Genomic DNA, 21,893 nt, shown 5'->3' with positions numbered 1-21,893 from the left:
TGCTTTATTACCTCGTTTGAAAGGGCCAGTTTTACATCTGATATCATTTGTCCGTTTTCACGTTGACATCCGCTTGTATTTGTCTCTTCCTGTTTAGAGTTGAGTAGCCACTTAAAATATAATTATGAAGTATGTGTTTTCAAAACATGCACTTGTGACATAATTAACCCGACTTGCCTTGCCAAGGTTCAAAGGAAACAAATATGAAGCACTTCCCCTATCCTTGTTTCAAAGATTCAGATTACCGCTTAGAATGATGACTTGTCTACGGAGGGTTATTCCCTGGCGGTGTTATTCCACAGTGCTTGAACTTGTTTCTGTAGGGCGCAATCATGTATTCGCGGAGTTTAGGAGCATATTGTCTACAATAGGGGCGGTGGGGTAGCCTAGTAGCTAAAGCGTTCGCTCTTCACGCTGAAGCTCTGGGTTCGATTCCCTACAGGGGTACAATGTGTGAAGCCCATTTCTGGTGTAACCCGCTGAAATTGCTGAAATATTGCTAAAGCGCCGAAACTCTAAGCTCACTCATTCACTCATTCACTCACCCAATGTCTACAGTAAATCAAAATGTCTTGACGTTGAATTCCTTCACTATTTCAATAAAGTAACACGGACTTGTGTATTATCTCAGACTTCAACGTCAGTGAATGGTCAGTCTTCATTATCTCACGAAACAGATCACATCTTGTAATAGCAGGAAAGATAATAACGAACAGGGCACAGGAAAATTCGTCATATCATCCTCGGTTTGAGAAGTAGTCCAGTCCCATCCAACCGGCGGCACACAGCCGTTAAATTTCCATATGAATCAGTGTGTCTGTTTCCTGACATCGGACAAACACATATATCATGTGACTGTCAAGGGTATCCGAGACGATTCCCGTTTTCATCTGACTTGAACAGTTGACTTGTCTTCACGTTTATTTCGCTGGGTTTTTTCCCCTATTTGGGTACAATGTGTGAAGCCCATTTCTGGTGTACCCCGCCGTGACAATGCTGAGATTTCGCAAATCTCAGATATATTTAACTCCTAATAAAACATGTCAGTATAATTTCCCTCCCCGAACAGAATATATGGTAAGTTGGTTTGTTGATCAACGATGCACTCCAGCTATCTCACGGCGGTCTGTAAATGATCGAGTGTGGAAGAGACACAGAAACTCACAACACTAAAAGATATATCTTCATCACTGCCACTGTCAGCCGCATCCTCTCGCGTCCTCCCACACAAACGTATTGCCACTGCCATGACTCCCGTGGGTTCTTATCTAGGGGTCAAAAGCACTTCCCCGAGTCTGAAAACAATAGACTTGAAATCGTCTTTATTCGAGGTTGTCGGCCCTGTTTTCAGGCCGACAGGAGTCTTGAACATAAACGTCGAGTCTCGACAAGTGGGAGTTCCAAGCCGAGGTGAACAGGCGTTACTGCCATTCTGCGCAAAGTGTCGCCGTGTTATTTACAGTAACTCGTCCTCCGATTAAGCTGTACTATTTCAGACATACAGATCCCTGTTATTCACATTCATCTTTGCTGTTGTGTGTGCCACTCCTAATTGAATACTCCCTATTATCTTCTTCTTTGTGAACACTTCTCAACATGACGACTAGCCCGACAGTGATGGCCGACTGACGTTCAGGCAAGATTTAGATCACGTAGTCAAGTTCAAAATATTTGCCCTTCACAAGTGTTTCCATGAAGAACATTATTGTATTTGAAACCAAATCCTCAATACAAAAGAATTAATTTTTTATTTCGACTTGATTCTGTCTTAATTTTCTATATTTTCTGGATAAGTTATAGGAAATATATTGCCTCTACACAGCGTACGTTTCCTGGAGTGAAGCGGTTGACTTTCCAATCACCAATATGATGTATTAATCCGCGTTGTACGGTTCTATATAGGAGAGCCAAATATTGCTTTATTCTCATTTTTATTTATTGGTTAGTTATATAAAATTATATTGTTTTACGACTCGTTAACATAATCACATTTACTAAACATGCCAGAAGCGCACGTACAATCTTTAAAACATGCCCGCAAATCAACCGAGAAAACACTCAATTTCATATACGAGAGCCGTTACGTAATCAAATCATGCGTGTATTTGAATCTCTCACCGCCCATGGTATTTTCTTTAGTAAAAACATCACAACAGTCAACCATAATCCATTATCTACGTTCTTTGCACTTTCGTATTTTCGCACATACCAGGCATCGAGACGGGGACGAGTCGTCTCATTTGTCACCATTCGACCCCTTCCGTATCCTTCAAGAGTAGAACCATTAGTGACCGACTCGAGTTATTCTGGAACAAGCCGAATATCGACTTGTGATCCACTGGAAGGATTTAATATTTGCGTAAGGACATCAGGACAACTTCAAACAGGACCGATAACTCTATGTCTGTTTGATTCAAATGACGTTTAATGTCACGGAAGTACTCATATTTTGGATTGCTGTTTTTGTTTTTGCTTATTTATTTCAAAGAATTAAACATCCGTGATACAACTAAAAGAAGGAGAAAAACGTTTTTCTTAAAGACAAATACATAATGCAATACTAAACGTATGAAACAAGACGTCGCAAACTATACTTAAACTATGGAACTGACTGGACGTATTGTGCTAGGTCGCGACCTGTGGCAGAAATGCAATCCCTCACGCACGAAAAAAGAATTTTCCGAGTACCATCTTTTTAAACATTTTTATATTTTCTAATTCATTATCACAAAACTATGTAAAACTCTCAATGTAAAAGACAAAACTATGTAAAACGCAAAACGACAATAACCTGTAACCTACAATGACAAACCACTTCACCCTTTTACACAAAGTTCCCTTCACAAAAACCCCATGAAGGTCCGGGACAGAACAGGCTTTCAGCAATGCCTGCCTTTAATGGCAACTATATATGCTTATCGTAAGAGACGACTAACGGGATCGGGTGGTCGGGCTTGCTGACTTGGGTGACATACGTCATCGCATTCCAGTTTCGCAGATCAGTGCTCCTGCAGTTGATCACTGGATTGTCTGGTCCAGACTCGATTAATTATAGACCGCCCCCATATAACTGGAATATTTTGGGTGCGGAGTAAAACTAAACTCACTCACCCACTCACTTACTCTTCACAGAAGATCAAGTAAGGAAATCTCTATATTCATTTCTCAAAAGATAATTTGATTTCTTAGAACACAGTCACGATCAAGTATTTTCAGCCGTACTCCATCAAGTCCATTCTTCAACCACGAAATACAACGTGGTCAGGCAGGTGTAAAACTGGTACAGTTACTACGCTTCACATGCAGTATTGTTATTATATATTACGCATAATGCTTCCACATTCGTCTGGTCAGTCCTTCGTTATCATCATCCCATGGACAAAAAACTGTGTAATAACCAGAAACAACAACACACATTGAAAGAGGGGAGCTGTAACAACTCAATTTAAAACATCAGTATCACCTAACAGGCAAGCTGCTGGCATGACTGACATTAGATGTTTGAGAACGTCAAGGATGTTGTTCCTAACGTCAGTCTAAGGTTTTACAAAGTGTGTCTAGTCGTCTAGGAGGTGTCGTGACATCTCCTCTCAGGTGGTCAATTTCTGGACTGGACTCAAGAAACAGCCGGCCAAGGTAGTGCATAAACATTATTAACGGCAGTGTATAATCGATTCCTTTAATGGTATCAATTAAATATACTTCTTTTTATGTGACGTCACACGTATCGGCCTGGTCCCCGTGAGGAACACACATGCAATGAAATGTTTTCCGATGAACCAAACCATATCTGTGTTGATAAGCATTTTGCAAATTTGTTTTCTATTGTAATGAAGCACAGTTTTACAATGTATGACCAAAAGGAAAGCAAGGTGTTTCTGTATTGCATTGTCTGCTTTTGATGAAGCATTTTGACAATGTTTATTTTGTACAATGAATGTGTTTCCTATTTTACTGAAGATATGGGATGCCTCGCATCAAAAGTGCCTCTCTCGAAAAGGTGGTCCCCAAAGGGTTGAGATTGATAATACATGTACGACGTGCCGATGAGATTGGCATACATTGATCCAAAGAAAAAGCGACTTTAAGTTGGATATCGGCGTTAGTTTATCTTACCACTCTGATTCCATCCATAACAAGTAACTGCAAGGGCAGTTAAATTGCTCACATGATAAAATACCGAAACCAAATGTTCATCTTAAAAAAGAACTTTGCATCAGATATTCATTTCGTCACCAGTGAGTCAAATTTTGAATGTATCCTACATATGACACTTATTAAAAGCATTACTCAGAATGCTGAGAATGTTGAAAATGTTATGAATGGATAATAGGAAATAAAATTTTCCAAGATTGTTTTTATCTTTGCCTAGTTAGAAAATAAGTAATATAGTCAATAAAGGCACGTGAGAAGATAACCGTGCCATGCTCATGTTGACCGACTATACAAATGTTACTTTTTTGTCATCACTTTGTTACATTGTATTTTGAGAACCTATGTTTATCTAGAATGATTGTTTGATTCATTATCCTTACCTCAAGGTGTAATATATATAAACTCCTGTTCCTGATGAAGCAACCAATACCAAGCATGAGGCATTTTTAGATTTTTAATAATACAAACGATAATCTAAACTAACAACCTACAGGATAAGGGTCATACCTGACAATGCGTGTGAGGCAAGGGTATACTGTTGTTTTGGCAAATGACAAACGAGTTTTGTTTCAACAATTCCCACCTGAAATCATGGCTTCCTCTCATCTCACCTGCCGTGCTGTTATAAGAGTAACAACTGTATTTGAACTCAGAAATGCATCTGTCGTTACGTCAATATCTGTGCACGATGAGCTGACATCATGTATTTGAAACTTCTGGAAACGAAATCACTCGTTAAACGAATCAAAGTTATAGAGTGCATTTAGAGAGATTGTTGTAACTGTTTGTAAGAGTATGCCTTTGTATAGACGAAACAGAACAGCGGTGTAACCTTCTATTAGTGCTTTATACATTGTATAGAGCGTACTGTAGTTTTCTGTACACTGCTGAATAGTTTTATTAGTCAGTAAATTTGCTGATGTATCCTTTGCTAATCTGAATGAAATATATGAAGAAAGAGTTCTCAATTTGTTATATTATATCTGACCAAGATCATCCCACCCACTATTGGTATAAATTACTGCCATTATAATTTTGGGCCATTTGGAGCCATTATAATTTTTAAATCCAATTGTGCCATGAAATTCTTAGTTCCTGTAATAATCTTTTAAATGATATTAGTGTGTGTCTTCCCTTCATGGTGTGTTATTTATTGCATAACAATAATTTAGTCATATTATCAATGTTTGAGTTTTGTACTGTACACTAGAATTCCCTCACGGGTAAGACGTATTATCATAGTCACCGTGTCGTGGCATATCTTCTGAGATGGTCATTTTCTGGACTGGACAAAGGAAACAGCCACGGCAGGCATTGTTCTGCCTCCGGATAACGGGGCGGAATGGTATCGATTCCTGTCATTGTGGCAGCTAAATATTTTCCTCTTGCATCGACCTGGCCCCTATGAGGAAATGAGCGTTTCCCTCGTGAGTGAGTGAGTGAGTGAGTTTAGTTTTACGCCGAACACAGCAATATTACAGCTATATGGCGGCGGTCGGGAAATAATCGAGTCTGGACCAGACAGTCCAGTGATCAGCAACATGAGCGATGATCTGCACAATGGGGAACCGATGACACGTGTCAACCAAGTCAGCGAGCCTGACCACCCGATCCCGTTAGTCGTCTCTTACGACAAGTATAGTCGCCTTTTGTGGCACGCAATGGGTGCTGAAAACCTATTTTACCCCAGATCCTCAAGGGTCGCGTTGCCCTGGTTCTGCGCCATATTCGTCTGGTCAGTTCTTTATTATCATCACCCCATGTGCGAAAACCTGTGCATGGTAACCAGAAACAACAACACTCAATGAAAGAAGGGCAATGTAACGACTCAGTTTAACACATCAGTATCACCAAACAGGTGACCTGCTATCATGACTGACATTAAATGTTTGAAAACGTCAGGGACATTGTTTTGAATGAAAGTCAAAGGTCTTTCCAGGTGTATGGAAGCCATCGTGAAATCTCTCCTGAGATGGTCATTTTCTGAACTGGACTCAAGAATCAGCCGGCTAGGGAAGTACACCTTGTTCAACAAAATTGGTTACAACACATGTGCATCGTGCATCCGAGCACTGTGCTCCTGCGATGTGAGTTTAAAAAATGAAAATAGCCTTGAACGATGTCATCCTAGAAGCGTACGCGTAAACACAAACCCACGATTTGGGTTCTCCATTGACTTGTGGTTGTCTCCAATCCATTAAACTTACCACAAGGAACTGACGAGGAGACAGTAAGTCCTATGTAGGAGATATTGGGCCTAAAACAAATTCACTGTGTCATACATTTCCGTACAACGTTGCATTTGAGTATCAAAAGTTTAGCCTGTGTCACCTTGTGCAACCATCGGAGGTGTTCACAAGACACCTTGAATCATATGTGAACAATGGGCTGCCTTCTGAATGTCAGCACCAAACTGACATTGTGACGATGATGCCCATGGCCCATCAAAATATAGTTCTTTTTCCTGTGACGTCACTCGTATCGGCCTTATATCCGGCGAGGAATATCCCTTGTGTTGACTACATCTACACTGAATTGTTTACCATACCATATCTTCCAACTTCAATTCCACTGAATCGTAATATTGTGTCAGCTAAGCAGGCAGCGAGGGTCTTTCCGTTTCAAGACAGCACGTGTGAGTGTCATGACCCAGCAAGCATGCACACGTCAAACTTTAAAAGTGGACTAAATTATGCAATATATAATTTCATAATTAATTATTACCTTTTCTATGAGAAAATATAATGTGTCATATCATTTTTGCATTTGGCCAGGTATGCTTGAAATAGGTATAGGAATCTATACCGAAACGTTGCCATTGTCCAATAAAGTCTTGTCATCTCAATACCGCCGACTTCTAGAATGCCATTCAAACAAATCATTAGCCAGGTGAATACCATTGCAGTATACAGCAGATTGATTGTGAAATGCGATTGTGTTCCTATGTAGCTTCTGAAAAACACTTAAGTCGAAACACTCTGTTGTTAAAATGAAAGAGAAATTTACTCATGAAACCACGTCAAAGTTTGTTTTGTCTTATTACCTGTAAATCTATCTTAACATTCTCATCATGTTAACCATTATTCTAATCGGTACGTAATATGACGGATGTTTTCCTTTTAGTGTATATGTCGTCATTTTCCAGTGACACAAAGTAATACTGAAGCATACGAAGTTACTCTTATTTTTTAAATGTACTAGATTAAATAATGATCGCAATTTCATTCACTCAAATTGATGCAGATGTATTTACAAAGTCATGAAAGAAGTTATGTAAGACCGGTAAGAAGGCAAGGACACATGTCACAGGAAACAACTCCGGAAGTACCCATCACACCAACTGTAAGAAGTGCTATAAGTGCGTCGCAGGGTGACGTAATCAACAACTGTTTCATTGAAGTTTTTTCTCCCACTGAAAGTTTTATCAATAAATTATTGCTTGTTTGAATGGGTGTTTCCTTATAAGCTACTCAACAAAAAAGAAATGCATATGTAGTATTTTGCCATGTAACTTTCAGAATTTGAATGATTGGTGTCTAAGTGATCAGCATATCTATGGTGAACGTTGTCTGCAAATCGAGTGTTCCGAGTTTGAATCCATTATCATTGAGGGCAACTCGCCAAATCTGTTTTCCTGTTTTCCTCAATATATGCAATAAATTGTGAACAGGAAGAAGCACGCACAGTTCATGCATCATTTCCAGTAAAAATCGAGGGGTTTCAATACTCTTGCGACAGTTGTTACAGTCATGCCTAGACTTACTGGGACTCAGCAAAACAATGCGATTGGTCATTTGAAAGCTGGGAAGTCTCAGTCTGCGATTGCAAGGCAACTCCATAGCAAGACTTTTGCATCGCTACCAGCAGCAAGGGACAACGGGTGATCGTCCCTGGTCAGGTCGACCCTGTGCGACCACGCCCGCTCGGAACAGGTTCACCACAGCATCCTAAACAGCATCGGTAGTATCAGTGCCAATTTCTGATCAGACTATGAGGGACCACTGACGTGAGGCTGGTATTCGTTCTAGAAGACCTTTGCGAGGACCCGTCCTTACACGTCAACTTCGGAAGCAACGCAAACAGTGGTGTCGCCAACATCTCCCATGGCCATTGCAAAGGTAGAGAACTGCTATCTTCGGTGATGAGTCACGTTATATGCTGCGAAGTCCCGACGGAAAAGCACGTGTTCATCGACGTCGTAACAGACGCTCCGCTGCAAATTGTGTACAGGAAGTGAACAGATTTGGAGGTGACAGTGCCTTCGTTTGAACTGGCATCTCATACAGTGGTGGGACAGACCACATTCAGCTCCAGGGCAATTTGACAGCTCGACGTTACCGTGATGAAATCATCAGGCCTCATGTCCTTCTTTCATGAACAGCCAGAACGTCATTTTTCAGCATGATAACGCTCGGCCGCATACAGCAAGAATAACCAGGGATTTCCTTGCCCAGAACAACGTTCAAGTTCTTGACTGGCCCTCGCGATCACCGGATCTTAACACTATTGAACATTTGTGTGACGAATTGGATTATCGTATTCGACAGTGTGACCCTCATCCACAGACGTTACCTGCTCTGTTTGGGGGAAGAGCACCAACTCATTCCCCAATCACTTCATCCAGAATCTGGTCCAGTCTATGGGACGCCGATGATGCCAAGCAACCATTGATGCTAATGGTGGTCACACAAGAAACTGACTGCCCTGCGACCTTGACCTTGGAACACTTGTCATTTATGTCATACAGTTTCTTGCAGCATTGGATCCTTAATGGTCATTCAGGTTTCCTTCATGACTGCCCTATATTACTGTACCTTAAATGTATAAATTGACAACAATTTTCAGCTATGCCTTTCTGTCTCTTGGTAGTATATAATCGGAATTTGCCTTGTCTGTTAGTCCGGTAGGTGAAGTTTCACTTGCCACAAGGCAGGTGCATGGCGTTGTCTACTCTTAGGTGAGACACACTTGACCTTGGAAGTGTATTTTTCTGTGCGACTCTCTGCTGATTCATTAATAATGTGTCCTTCATCAGTTCGTTATTTTCCATATTGTCTTTGGTGGGAAGTGTTTGCTGTACATCCTTCGGAAACAGGATTTTCATTTTCTGATGACATTTTACTAGCCTACTAAGAAATCTTTGTTTCAAACGAGTTACTTTCACCACGCCACAGTCACCATAAGTCATAAAAATGTATTGTGGAGAAAGAATTGCCTAGGAGGTCACGCGTCTGAAGAAGAAATAATAAAGGGCTGTTTTACGTTTTTTTACTTTTGATCTTTGAAATGATGTTTCTGACTTAAATGAATCATATCTAATGATAATTTATCGATATTACATACTGAATGTCATATTAAATATCATGATCAGCGATTCCCGCTTCATAACTTTAGGTCCTATAGAGCTGTGTGACATCTTTGCTATATTGACAATGCTATAATTGTGACGTGGGACATCCAGAGGTTATTGATAGCCTTGTATGGGACAGTATTGAAGACCGTATAGCCGGTATGTAACTTTCAGCGTTGTCACACACCCTAGTGTACAGTACACAGTCCTGAGCACCTAAAAAGATCCACGAATCCGTTGGTAACTGACCAGATGGTGGCCACAGGAATACCTGCAAAAACCGAGTTGCGGGTACAGCAGCGTTCAGTAAACTTCAGACAAAGTGCTGTGACTATATCTACCGGTCAACCCGACTGTGGATGGGTTCCTCGTTAGGACGTTAAAGCCTCATTAACTCAGTGCGCCTGGTGGCTGCAAGAGTAGCATGTACCCATGAAGTTGAGATTGATAATATGACGTGCTGTTCAGATTGACATCCAGTAATCAAGGGAAAAACAAAGCACCTCTGAACTGAACATCGGCGCTATGCAAATGTAGGTTTAATAATTATGCAGAACCTCTGACTTGTGTAAGAAAACGTTTACAAGAATAAACTTACAAAGCACGAATTTTTCCCACTACCTGTCCTCAATATCAACCGGTTATATCGATTATTTCCGAGTTTACGCTCTAAACTGGTTGGTGTGATGAAAAGAATCTATGATTGTTGAGCCCTAAACCCTTCGACATTACATGGGTTTCGTAACTAGTTAGGTTTGTGTTTAGGTCGGAGCACACTTTTACCATGTATGGATGGAAGGAAATCAAGAAATTTGTTTTATTGTACATTTAACGTGTTTGCTATTTTAATGAAGATACCATATCATGAGTGTTCTCTCAAAGAGGTTAGTTTATCTTTCCGCTCTGGTTCCGACCATAGCGAGTAACTGCAAGGCCAGAAAATTTGCTCACCTAATAAAATACCGAAACAAAATGTTCATGTTAAAAAGAAATTTGCATCAGATATCTATTTCGTCACCTATGTGTCCAACTTTGAATTTAAGCTACACATTAAAACAGAAGCTTTAATGCTACCTTCAGTGTCATGAATGGATAGCAGAAAATATAACATGATTGTTTTTGTGTGTGTCCAGTTAGAAATATAATCAATAAAGAATAAAGTGTTGACACACTTTGACATGTTCATCTTGACCGACTATACAACTTACTTATTCGTCATCACTTTGTTACATGTATTTTGACAACCCATATTTATCTAGAGGGGTTGTTTATTCATTATTCTTACCTCAAGGGTTAATATATCAAATCTTGTTCCCGATTAAGTTCGTATGTTCCACCCGGTTCTGTAGTGGAGTCAAGGGGTCCAAGTGGATCCTGCGTCCGATGTTGCGTGTGTCGTTTGGTGAGACGCCATGGCCACTTTTGGTCCTCCACTGATGTTGTTCATAGTCATGACTAATATATTGCTATAAAACAGGAGATAGTTTGATCGTCTCAGTAGATGCGCGTTTATGCCATAAGGACAACATGTTGACATGCATTTTTATATTTAATGGGGCTCTACCAAATTCGCCATAAACCATAAGGTTTGGGTGGGGTTTTCTAAGACCACTACCAGATCATCAAGGTGGCGCTGAAGAAATGATCTTAGAAACATTACCTACACAGACCATGTCTTTGAACTTCTCACATTGTCTTAAACTCGAAAGCAGACTGACAGAAATGTTATTTACCATGGATATTGGCAATTTAATGTCCAATTCAATAAAATGTAAAATGAAAAATAGACGGGAAAATGTATAAATAACTTTATTTTATTGTTATATGTGCCAAAATGAAAGAGCGTCCAATCCTGTTTTCTTTGTAATTTGTCAGAGTTTCCGAGTGGGGCACGCCGCGTTCCATTCTGCCCTAACATTTGCATACGAAGTACCGCGAAGGCTACGCTCATTGAACCGGGAAGCCTTCCCCGCCATTGAACCCCACATACACCTGTTCCCATTTTCATCATCAAGGCATCTGTCGCTCTATCTCACCTGTCCTTGTATGTGTTATTCCACCAAAAGTGTATCTGAAAACAAACTCGCTCGTCAGAACTGCATCTGTTACTACGATGATATCTGTGCACGGTCTACTGACTCTGTCTATTAAAAACTTAAAATTTCCTATTTGAAACTTTTGAAAACAAAGTCACTTGTTATCAGAAATACGTCGTTACTATAACTCGTTGCAATACATGTGCATGATTTACAAAACCATTGTATTAAAACACTAGCTTCGTCCTATATATATCGAATCGATTTGAAATAAAACCAAAACAAACAATATACAGAGAAAACGTATCAAAGTGATACATTGTGATATACATAATTGTAAGAGTGTGGTTATGTTTGAATGAAAACGGAATGAAACTAAGTATATTAACTACCGGGCAAAAGAATGTCATCACTTTAAATGTATTAAAAAAGCTAGTACAAGAAACAGAAGGAGAAAAAATAGACTTTGGCACTGGAACGCTTCCGTAGATTACGTAGCTGTCCGAAACTTTCATACAAATCAAGCACTTTGAAAAACGCGAAAAACGTAATTGTGCAACAATGGTATAAAAGCACGTGCACTATTGAACCAAAAATACCGATGTTGGACAGAAGAAGCTTACAGTAACCGTAAAATCACCACAAACATACTCAAGTGGAACGAGACACCGTCATCTGGCAAGACACTTCAAGTACTGGAAAACAAACACCAATCTGAGATACATTAAGCTTTTATCACAACCTCATGCCCTTGTTATTGTTTGAAATGAATCCAATCAACCATTAAGAATACAATTATGTATAAGCATCTATCAAAGTGCACAATAATGTCCCGCCTACACACCAATGCATTTTTTTTCACAGCTGGGTTCCTGGAATAGACATGCTCGTGAGATTCTGTGTAAATGAAGATGTGGGTCAAAATTGGGGCAATGTGTTACTTAGCTGAGTGGTGTGATATTATAGTTTTGAATGTATAGTGAACTTTTATAATCACTAGCATTCCTATGTTTGACATAAAACTATGTATGTTAATTCATCCAAATTAGTAGGGATAACTGACCTAATGATTGACACATTGGGAGAATGGGTTTCCAGTAGTCGGTGTGAGCGCGAAGTAAATTTGCCTAAATGGTAGACTGAATAGTTTTTGTATTTATGTGTAAGATTTTCCGATTTTTTTTAAAAGGAGCTTCAGTGTGGGTATTACATCTGGTCTCATTTGTTCAAGATTTTTCAATATATCAGTTGGGGAGTAAGCAACTGAGAAACATTGAATTAGGGATTATGAGACAGGCTATGTATGCCCGTATTTTTATGTGAAATGAGACTATTAAGATGTAACTCAGAGTCAACAGGGCTTTCCGTTATTGTTATAACCATAATGTATGAACTATAGAGAGATGCAGGAGGGGAGGGGTGGCTACAAATACATAAACCACTTCAACTAATCAGAAGGGCTTGACTCCGTGACGTATTGTGAGGTATGTGTATGTGGGTTGCTGATGATTTCATTAACATTGGTGGGATAAATGATCTTTATAAGTTTATATAAACCTGAAATCGTGACAGTTGTTGTGAGAAATGGAAGAGTCATGTCCTTGCAATCTGTTGACATTCATTCTGGTCACCTGATTTGCCTGCTGTCGGAGTGGCAATTTGTTTTAACAAATAATTTTGTCATAAACCGCTTGTTGTTTTGAGGTTATACGTCATTACCCTAGAGGCTACCTACTACGAGAAGGAAATGGTTTTGACCTTCTGAACTGAAATGAAAACAAACCACAATCAAACTGATTGCCAGACTGACTGTGGCCTTTCACGTCTTGATTTTTGGCATGAATATCTGCCAGTCTGAGAATATATGCTATATGAATATATCATCCCAAGGAAGCAATTTGATACCTGCAGGGAAATTCATGTGCAGTGCACGTCATGAATAAATCATGAAAATGTTAAATTGTATAAATCATTATTTCGTCATCATTTTCAATGAAGCCTTCCGTGCAAGATGTATGTTTGTACACTTCAGAAAGACTTTACGATACAGATTTTTCATGTCTTGTACTTGCTTCAGTATTGCTTGTGTCATTTTGTCCCACTCCATCTTATACAGATAAGTCATAAATCATGTGTATATCTCCATATTAATTTCTTCAGTTTGACTTGTATCATGTGTTTGCTTAAACCTCTTTTCATGTACATCTGTCGTTTCTCATCAAATAGGTCTTTATTCATCTCAAGGATACCTGAATATATGTATCATATACCTTACTCTCTGATACGTTATCTTATTTTTTCCATGTTTCATTTTGTTTGTGATACGACATAGTGATTCATCATCATCAATGTCATCATCATTATCATTTCAGGACACTGTTTATCTTGCAAACATTTTTTGTGGTTATTGTTAAACACATGTCCATGAAAGTCAAGTCCACCAGGGCACATTGGTGCCTTTCTTCACAGGAGAGAAGTTTGTTTTCTCTAGCTGTGGACATTATGTCAATGGTGATAACAGTGTTCACATCACAGGGGTTCAGAAAGTAATGCTTTTCGAGGTCAGAAGGGATGAGATAAAACACAGGTCGAAATAGTGTTATACAGTGGATTCCATAGTTTGTAGAGCCATAGAATACGTCCAGGATAAGGTTTAATGTTCATCCATTTTAGAATCTGGTTAAAGATGTAGGTCTTCCCACAGAAGTGTGGCCAAGAGACGACGATGGTAATAGCCTAAATTCTGCTGCTCCTCTGTATTGATTCATGAGACGTCTAAGCATGGCATCATTTATTTTAAAAAATCTGATTGCACATGGGACAGGTTGTTGTTGTTGACTGCGTGGTGATCTGAGTTTAAATGATAGTGAACCTGTCTACTCGATGCTTTCATCCAAAACAAATTCCTCCCATTTCTTCCGGGGACTCTGGGAGGAAGTAAATTTTCTGACTTCAGTGTCCATACTCTTCTGCATCTGAATATGAGCTTTGGCTTGTTGAATGACGTCTTGGGTTGGAAAAGTGAGAGGAGACGTCTCTTTTCAATGAGATAGGTCCATCTTTACACTTTGCTTCTTGTAATAGATTACATAATAATGGACGTTTGTAAAGAGATTGGGAAATCAAATATTAATATTTGGTTTAGTTCCTGGGATCGTCCATATAAGGTCGCCAGTAACTTCTGTTCATTGTCTTGTACCCAATGAATACTGACTCTCAGGCAGAGGTGTCTCTCCTTTATATGGAGATGTCTGTGCTCTGTCCATCTTTCAGTTTGATGGGTACATAATATCACTGTGGAAACGTCCATTCTCTTTTCTTTCCAAACAGACAAACATGTCTCAACACGGGTAGCTCTGAATCTCCAGCATGTGAGGAGTGACAGAGGGATGAAAAAATGCAGATATCTCAAAATTCTTATTCCTCTTTAGCAGGACTGTTAAAGATTATTTAAGTCAGTCCTACGTGCAAGTGGTTGTCTAAATGAAGAGATTTATTCAAATTGACATTACAATGATAGGGTTTAATATCAGGATGAAAGGTCTGTATATTATCCGAACATCTGCGTAGGGTGTATTTATCAATGGTATAGCCTAGATTTAATCTTGGGTTTGGGAAGGAGATACTACTGAGATAATCAGGCTGGAAGACTCGCATAGGTAATGACGTCTCGCCAGACGTCTCATCTGCATGTCTAGTATCCGGTCACATAGTCCAGGACATTGCTTCTTGTGACATCAGCCATGTGTGCATGACATCATGAACAATATGGCAGATTTGGGACTCAGTACTTAAGATAGGTCACTTGACCTTTTCCTAATGATCTGCGACAAATGCGAGACCAGCATGAAAATGGGTTTTCATGTTATTGGAAAATCATTTCTGTTTGTAAAATAATCGTCACAAATCTCACATACATTTTTGTTTCTAATTTTGGTCAAGTGGCACTGGGGAAAACCTTCTTTTGCCCAGTAGTTTTTGTGGGTTTTTTGCTTTTGATATGGTTCCAATACTCACTATTTATGTATGCATGCATACCATCCTCGCTCATCTTGTGGGGACAGAATTGTCTCCCGATGCATGTCGGCATCATATTACTCTCTGGGGGATATATGTCATCCTGATCTAGCGAAAATGCATCTGTGTGTCAAGGAAGTTAAAAGAAAGAACATTTGAACAATATGTACTTAGTGTTCGTTTTGTGGTTCGGATAGCTCAAAGTTTATACATAATTGTGATGTCCAACACCAACCAAACATGCATCGCTTGTCAACAAAATATAATAAAAACTTATTATTTGTTTCAAAATTCACTGAAGTAAAATCATTAATGTCACTAATGTAAAAATCTTGAGAGTTAATCCATTCATTCGAGAAAGATATAGATGGGGTATAAGCTACGTTGACAACTGAACACGTTCTCGTCACAAGCTCCGGGAGGATGTTCAGAACCTATAAATATAACTGATCTGTAAAAGAAGTCAGAAAGTATACCAAAAGTCAGAAAGTATACCAAAAGTAAACCATTTCTCGAATTTTAAAGAAATATTTTTTGTAGGTAAATTACTCTAAAGCATATCGCCCAAATGCAACCAGTTGATACTTGCAGTGAAATTCACGTGCACGTCGTGAATAAAACGTGAAAATGATAAATTGTATAAACTACGATTTATCGCCTCTGTCAGAGTTTCACATGCACTAAAGGTCAGTGTGCTGATAGTTTGCACATGTAGTTCGAAAAAGAAGCCCACAGATATGTCACGACTGTCAACAGTGAATGTGAGAGGGGCACAGGTCTGCTGCAGATGGGGTCGACAAGTTGCAAGAACCTTCGACTGAACCTGCCCGTGTACTTACAGACAGACGGATCGCACAAAGGACAGACCAAGAAGTGGAAGACCGTTTACATCAGCGGCGAATTTTCCTTGATCAAAGTGTCAGTCGATACGCTGTGGCTGGACGTCTTCGGGCGGCAGGGGACAGAGCCTACAGGCCCTTCAAAGGACAGGTGTTGACCCCTAAAGACAGACATCACTGATTGCGTTGGGTCCAAAAGCCGGTTTCCCTATAGAGGTCTGATAGACAAGCATGTGTATATTATCGTAGAGGTGAACGTTTGGCTGTTTGTTGTGTCAAGGACCAATATTGTCGCCTATGACGCGCCCTTGTCGGACATTTGACGCATTCGGCTAGAAGGAGGATACATGACTGTATTGATGCAAGGGGTGGACATACATGATGCTAAAGTGGTGGCAATCTCTCTCTCTCTCTCTCTCTCTCTCTTTCTTTCACTCTCTCTCTCACTCTCTCTCTCTCTCTCTCTCTCTCTGTGTGTGTGTGTGTAAACGTTAGCGGCAGGGAGCGTCCTGTCTTATTTACGTTGGACCAGTGTTCCAGCCCAGTCATTATGAGGGATATCAGAAGGGATACCGGTTTTCATTTCATTTGAACGAGTGATTGTTTTTTTCACGTGTATTTGTGATGGATGCAAACGGGCTATTATCATCTGAGTGAGTATAGCTGTACGCCGCTTTTAACACTTTTCCAAAAACATCATAGGGGTGAGCCAGAAATAGGCTTCCTACATTGTACCCACGTGGGGAAGCGTGTCTTTGTCAAAACCAGCCAACGCTTTAATCACTAGACTTTCGCTATTCCATCAGCACTAAATGCGAAAGCATGCTTATCCAGTGCCATGGAGGCTGATTTCAGAGGTGTTTATAATGAATACAGCCAAACATATTGTCCCCAAGTAGGGAATCGAACCCTAGTCTTCGGCGTGACAAGTGGACGCTTTGACCGTCAGGCTACGCCACTGCCCCAGTCACCTTTTCACACTTTGTGGCATACAACGACGTAACTGTATTTAACAAACACCTTTTCATTCGTATTTTTTTATGATAAGCATGACTGAAAATAAAGAGCAGAACAAGAACTAAATCTACATTTCTTTATCTATGTATTCGAAACACTGTACAGAATACATCGAAATCCCAGCTTCATTATTGGGCACGAATGAGTGTTCCGCCATAACTTGATTGTTTGTTTCCGCGGAGAGGAATGGTGAACGAACCGATTAGAGCATCCATCCAAACCTGGTCTCCTCCGCCCAAGTAGGTAGTGGTGATGATGGATGCTACACCGTGCCCATGGGTAGTGATATACCCACGAGCAATCATTGTGTGTTCTTTCATGATGCGGATGCTCATGCGCCTAGTCGATCTTATCATCACATTTGCCCAGAAGACGTAGGTACCAGACACGGGAGCTGTGAACATACCAGTGGTCTTGTTGTAAGCATTGCCCTTGTTGTAATCGACGGTGTCAAATGTAAGAGGTTTTTCACCAATCTGTTGGATGTCTGACTGTAGAGACACGCTGTAGGCCACATCAGTCATTTGAGTCGCTAAAAACAAAGCATTTATGCACATGCATTAGTTTATGACTTGTTTGTATTTCGTGTATGCTAAATAACAACACTTTTGGTCAAGTGACACTGGGGACAACCTTCTTTTACCCAATAGTTTATTTTGGCTTATGATATGGTTCCAATAACCACTATGCATGTACGCATCCATACCATCCTCGCACATCTTGTAGGATTATCTTTATTCTATTCTAAAATACTTATCAGGTATATTCACAATAATGTCCACATTACACGACATTACCTTCAAGATGAAATAGTCAAATGTATCAGGAACAAATACTGATGACTTCGTTATGACGTATCTTAGTCGAGGTAGCATTATATTTGTTCAAGGACACTGGTACTGTATACACAAACACATTCTTTAAAACTAGGTAATCCGAAGCAAAATAAGTGTTGATGACAACCTATGCAAGAACGATTATGTTTTTAACCCTTAATTACATGAAAACAAGAAATCCCATTGGCAGATCTCAATCGATCAATTCTGTAGGCCATTGGGCTTATATTAATTAATTATGCGACAACTATTACTGGGCGTAATGTGATATTCTTCCGCAAGACTATTTTGACATATAGGGCTAGTCCTCAGAACTGTATTAATCGAATGACATTTCACTTCGTTCTATTTCAACCCTATTAACCATCCTCTAAATTTAAAGAGTCATTTGACTGAATAAAATCGACCTCTTCAAGGTGATATTTTCCAGGTGTCAAAAGACGCTTGAACCCTCCATATGAACCACAAAGTGACAAATTTTCGAGTGTTGATCTGTGTTTGGCTTAAAGATATCGAATGAGCAAGTTTTAAAGTAAGTATAAACAAAACACAGTTCCAACAATTTGTGATAGACAGACAAAACCGAATTAAGGAGAAATATGTAACAGTCGAAACCCATGTTAGAAAACCAATATTGTCCATAATTAACAGCAAATCATACGGCTTAATTGTCAAAAACGGGAACTGACCTCACTGACCACAGGCTACAGCATTCGGCGTCTGAGTTCCGACGTTTCGAAATAATTTACAAGTTACCAGAAGTATTGTTCATATTCTCTAAATCCCAATACCTCCGAAGAACATACATTAATTCATTGTATTTGGAAGTCGAATATCTTAAAAATCACTTCAAGTGACATTGTTCCAGTTTGTCTCGGGTTAATCCTAAGTTTCCCTGGTGGTATCACGGAGCCAAGAGAGGCTGCGTTTAAAAGGTTAACTTTGATGAGTTCATTCCAATCTTAGAGGAAACATGACTATACTTACCAAGGGATCGTGTAATATTAGCGAGCAGTGCGTCCTTGTCCTGTAGGGTGGATTGCATTTTTTCCTGCTTTGATTTCATGGACCTCAGTTCTGTTGACAGATTTGCCACAGTCCGTCCCAGTTGATGAATGTGGTTGACCAAACTGCTCACAACACAATTTTCTCCTTTGTTCAATTCTGGCAAGTTGCCGGCACAGACAGCAAGAACAAACAACAGCAGCACAAGCAAATAACGCATCATCATCACTGGTCATGGAACGTATAGGGCAACACCGAGCCGTACGTGTTTTATAACCTCGTTTGAGTGTGTAACTACAATATCATTCGCCCGTTTCCCAATGACGTACATCCTGTATCATATGTTTTACCTTGGTATCATCTGTCATTGTCATCGATTTTCATAAAGAAAACAGCCCATCATAGATTTGTATTTTTATTAGTTTGTATATATATGCGTTTGTTTTTAATGCTATAATTGTTTGTCTGATTGTTATTCTATGTTTATTCATTTTTACGTTTTAGGTAGGCAGTCATTTTTCTGATTGAGGGACGTTGCTGGTCGACCTGAGGGAGGGCTGTCTTACAAGCTGTCTCTAAAATTCATGCATCCTAACTTTCCATTGGGCGGTGGTGTAGCCTGGTGGTTAAAGAGTTCCCTCATCACACCGAAGTCCATTTCTGGTGTTCCCTGTCGTGATAGTGTTGGAATATTGCTCGAGGCGGCGTGACATTAAACTCACGCACTCTTTTTAACTGTGGTATATGATGGCAAGCCTATACATAAATAATGTACCTGTGACTGATACTCCTCTGTCAGCTCTTCCATGAAAACGCTGTGTACTACATTTTGTCTATTTCCATAATACAGAGTAGAAGTCACCGTGAGGAAGCACGACCAGTTGTGATAAATAACTCGAAAAACACAGGGGAATAGTATACAAATACTGAGCTTAGTAACAACCTGTGAAATGCCAGGTTTGTATTGGAATACACACAAATATGGAAATAAATTTCTAGTCAAATTATTACTTTCTGAGAGCTGTGACTAAGCAAGTTTGTTGGCATCGATGGTGGCCTGAGTACAACGCATGCGACTCGAACATTGTCCTCGAGTGATACTGCCGAGTTTATCGTGAGATTAGTTCATGCACAAGAGTTACCTAAGTTCAATCTCATCTATTTGCACTGACAGTTTGGTTGAGACATGTTGCGCTTTCAGACATGTTCATGGCGATAGAATTTTAACAGCATTATCTCCCTTGTTCACCTACCACCTTTTGTCACATAAAGAAGTCGCCTTTATAATATTTAAGAAGTGGTGTAGTATCTGGAGGTCAGACTCCATGACCTTTGACGTTTGACACGTGACGAAACGTCTTACCACAAATATATCCCATATACGTCAGTTTAAACGCTAAAGATATTCACACGCGTATTTCTAGCTACAAATGCAAACTACAGCCACCATTGTCCATGAAGATCAGGGTCAAGTGTCTGGCTATGTATAGAGTTCTTTTGTTTCCAGTGTTTCTGGCAAAATGGATGGAGACGGGCCTATTATCTGAGGGGCAAATGAAAATACCTTTCAGTTGCTTGGTCATTGCATTTGTCACTGATTGCCATTTGAAAAATATGCAAGATTGGTAATATTGTATCTGAAACCTGACCTTTACTCGCGATAAGTTGTCACTTAAGAATATTTCTGCTGATGCTAAACATATTTACTGTTTGTCAGTACCCATTTATTACATTGAAACATTATACTGCCGTTTCCCAGAAAATTCTTTTTACATCCAGTCTTTATTGTACCCCTTTAATTTTACACATAATTAGTAAGCTAGAGATTATAGTTCTTTTAAATGTCGCCGGAATGATCTATGGTTTTAAGGGCGGTTCTTTATAATTGTAATAGCATAAAAACCTAAATCAGTATAAATTCTATTTAACCTCAGTCACAGTGTGTCAGGAGTGTGAAATGGCGTCTATTTTGGGTAATGGAAATATGTTGTTACTTGTGGCATGACCCGTGAAAATCCCGGTTTCAATTGGCCTTCAGAAACTCACGCTTGTCGTAGGATACTGCCAAAGGGATTGGGGGGTCAAGCTCACTGACACATGCCATCGTATCCCAGTTGTGTATGTTGTCGGTGCTCATGTTGTTAATCACTGGATTGTCTCCTGCAGGCGCAATTGTTTACAGATCGCCAGCCACATAGCTGGAATATTGCTGGGTGCGACGTTAAACAACAAACCAACCAAGCAACTAACCTGTATTACATGTACAGGTTTTCCGGACGCTATCCGGACTATTTTTGAGTGGAAACCAGAACGTCCGGATAAACGGGGTTTGACTGTACTAAGTTCCCAAATCAATACTTATTACTGAAAAGACGTTTCAGTGACAGTAGTAAATTAAGAAACATCTCACAATTCAATGACTGAATGAAGCATAATAGAAGAAGTAATGGAAATTGAGTCAGTGATAACCATTTTCACCTGGCATCATCAGAGGTCAAGTTTTAACTGACTGTGATACTAACATCAGATATCTAACCCCTGCCTTTGATCACGGGTTAAAAAATAGCATCCTTGTCCCTTGAAAAGCTTCCTAATTCTAACTTTGGTCAGTATCTCCGATTAAATGTTATTCGCTCTT

The 21,893-nt window shown here is 39.7% G+C and overlaps 1 protein-coding gene across 1 annotated transcript; it reads right to left on the bottom strand.

Moving 5' to 3' along the window:
* Positions 1-17,542: 17,542 nt before the first annotated feature.
* On the bottom strand, positions 17,543-19,478 carry LOC137298686 (complement C1q tumor necrosis factor-related protein 7-like). The gene is made up of 2 exons (XM_067830966.1): positions 19,238-19,478; positions 17,543-17,946 (listed from the first exon to the last, which is right to left on the bottom strand). The coding sequence occupies exons 1-2, from the start codon at positions 19,476-19,478 to the stop codon at positions 17,543-17,545; spliced, it is 645 nt and encodes a 214-aa protein (XP_067687067.1).
* Between the last annotated feature and the right edge of the window lie 2,415 nt (positions 19,479-21,893).

This window comes from Haliotis asinina, chromosome 10, assembly GCF_037392515.1.
Source record: "Haliotis asinina isolate JCU_RB_2024 chromosome 10, JCU_Hal_asi_v2, whole genome shotgun sequence".
NCBI lineage: Eukaryota > Metazoa > Mollusca > Gastropoda > Lepetellida > Haliotidae > Haliotis > Haliotis asinina.
Note: the sequence above shows the minus strand (reverse complement) of the source record. Positions and strands in the feature narration are given on the sequence as shown.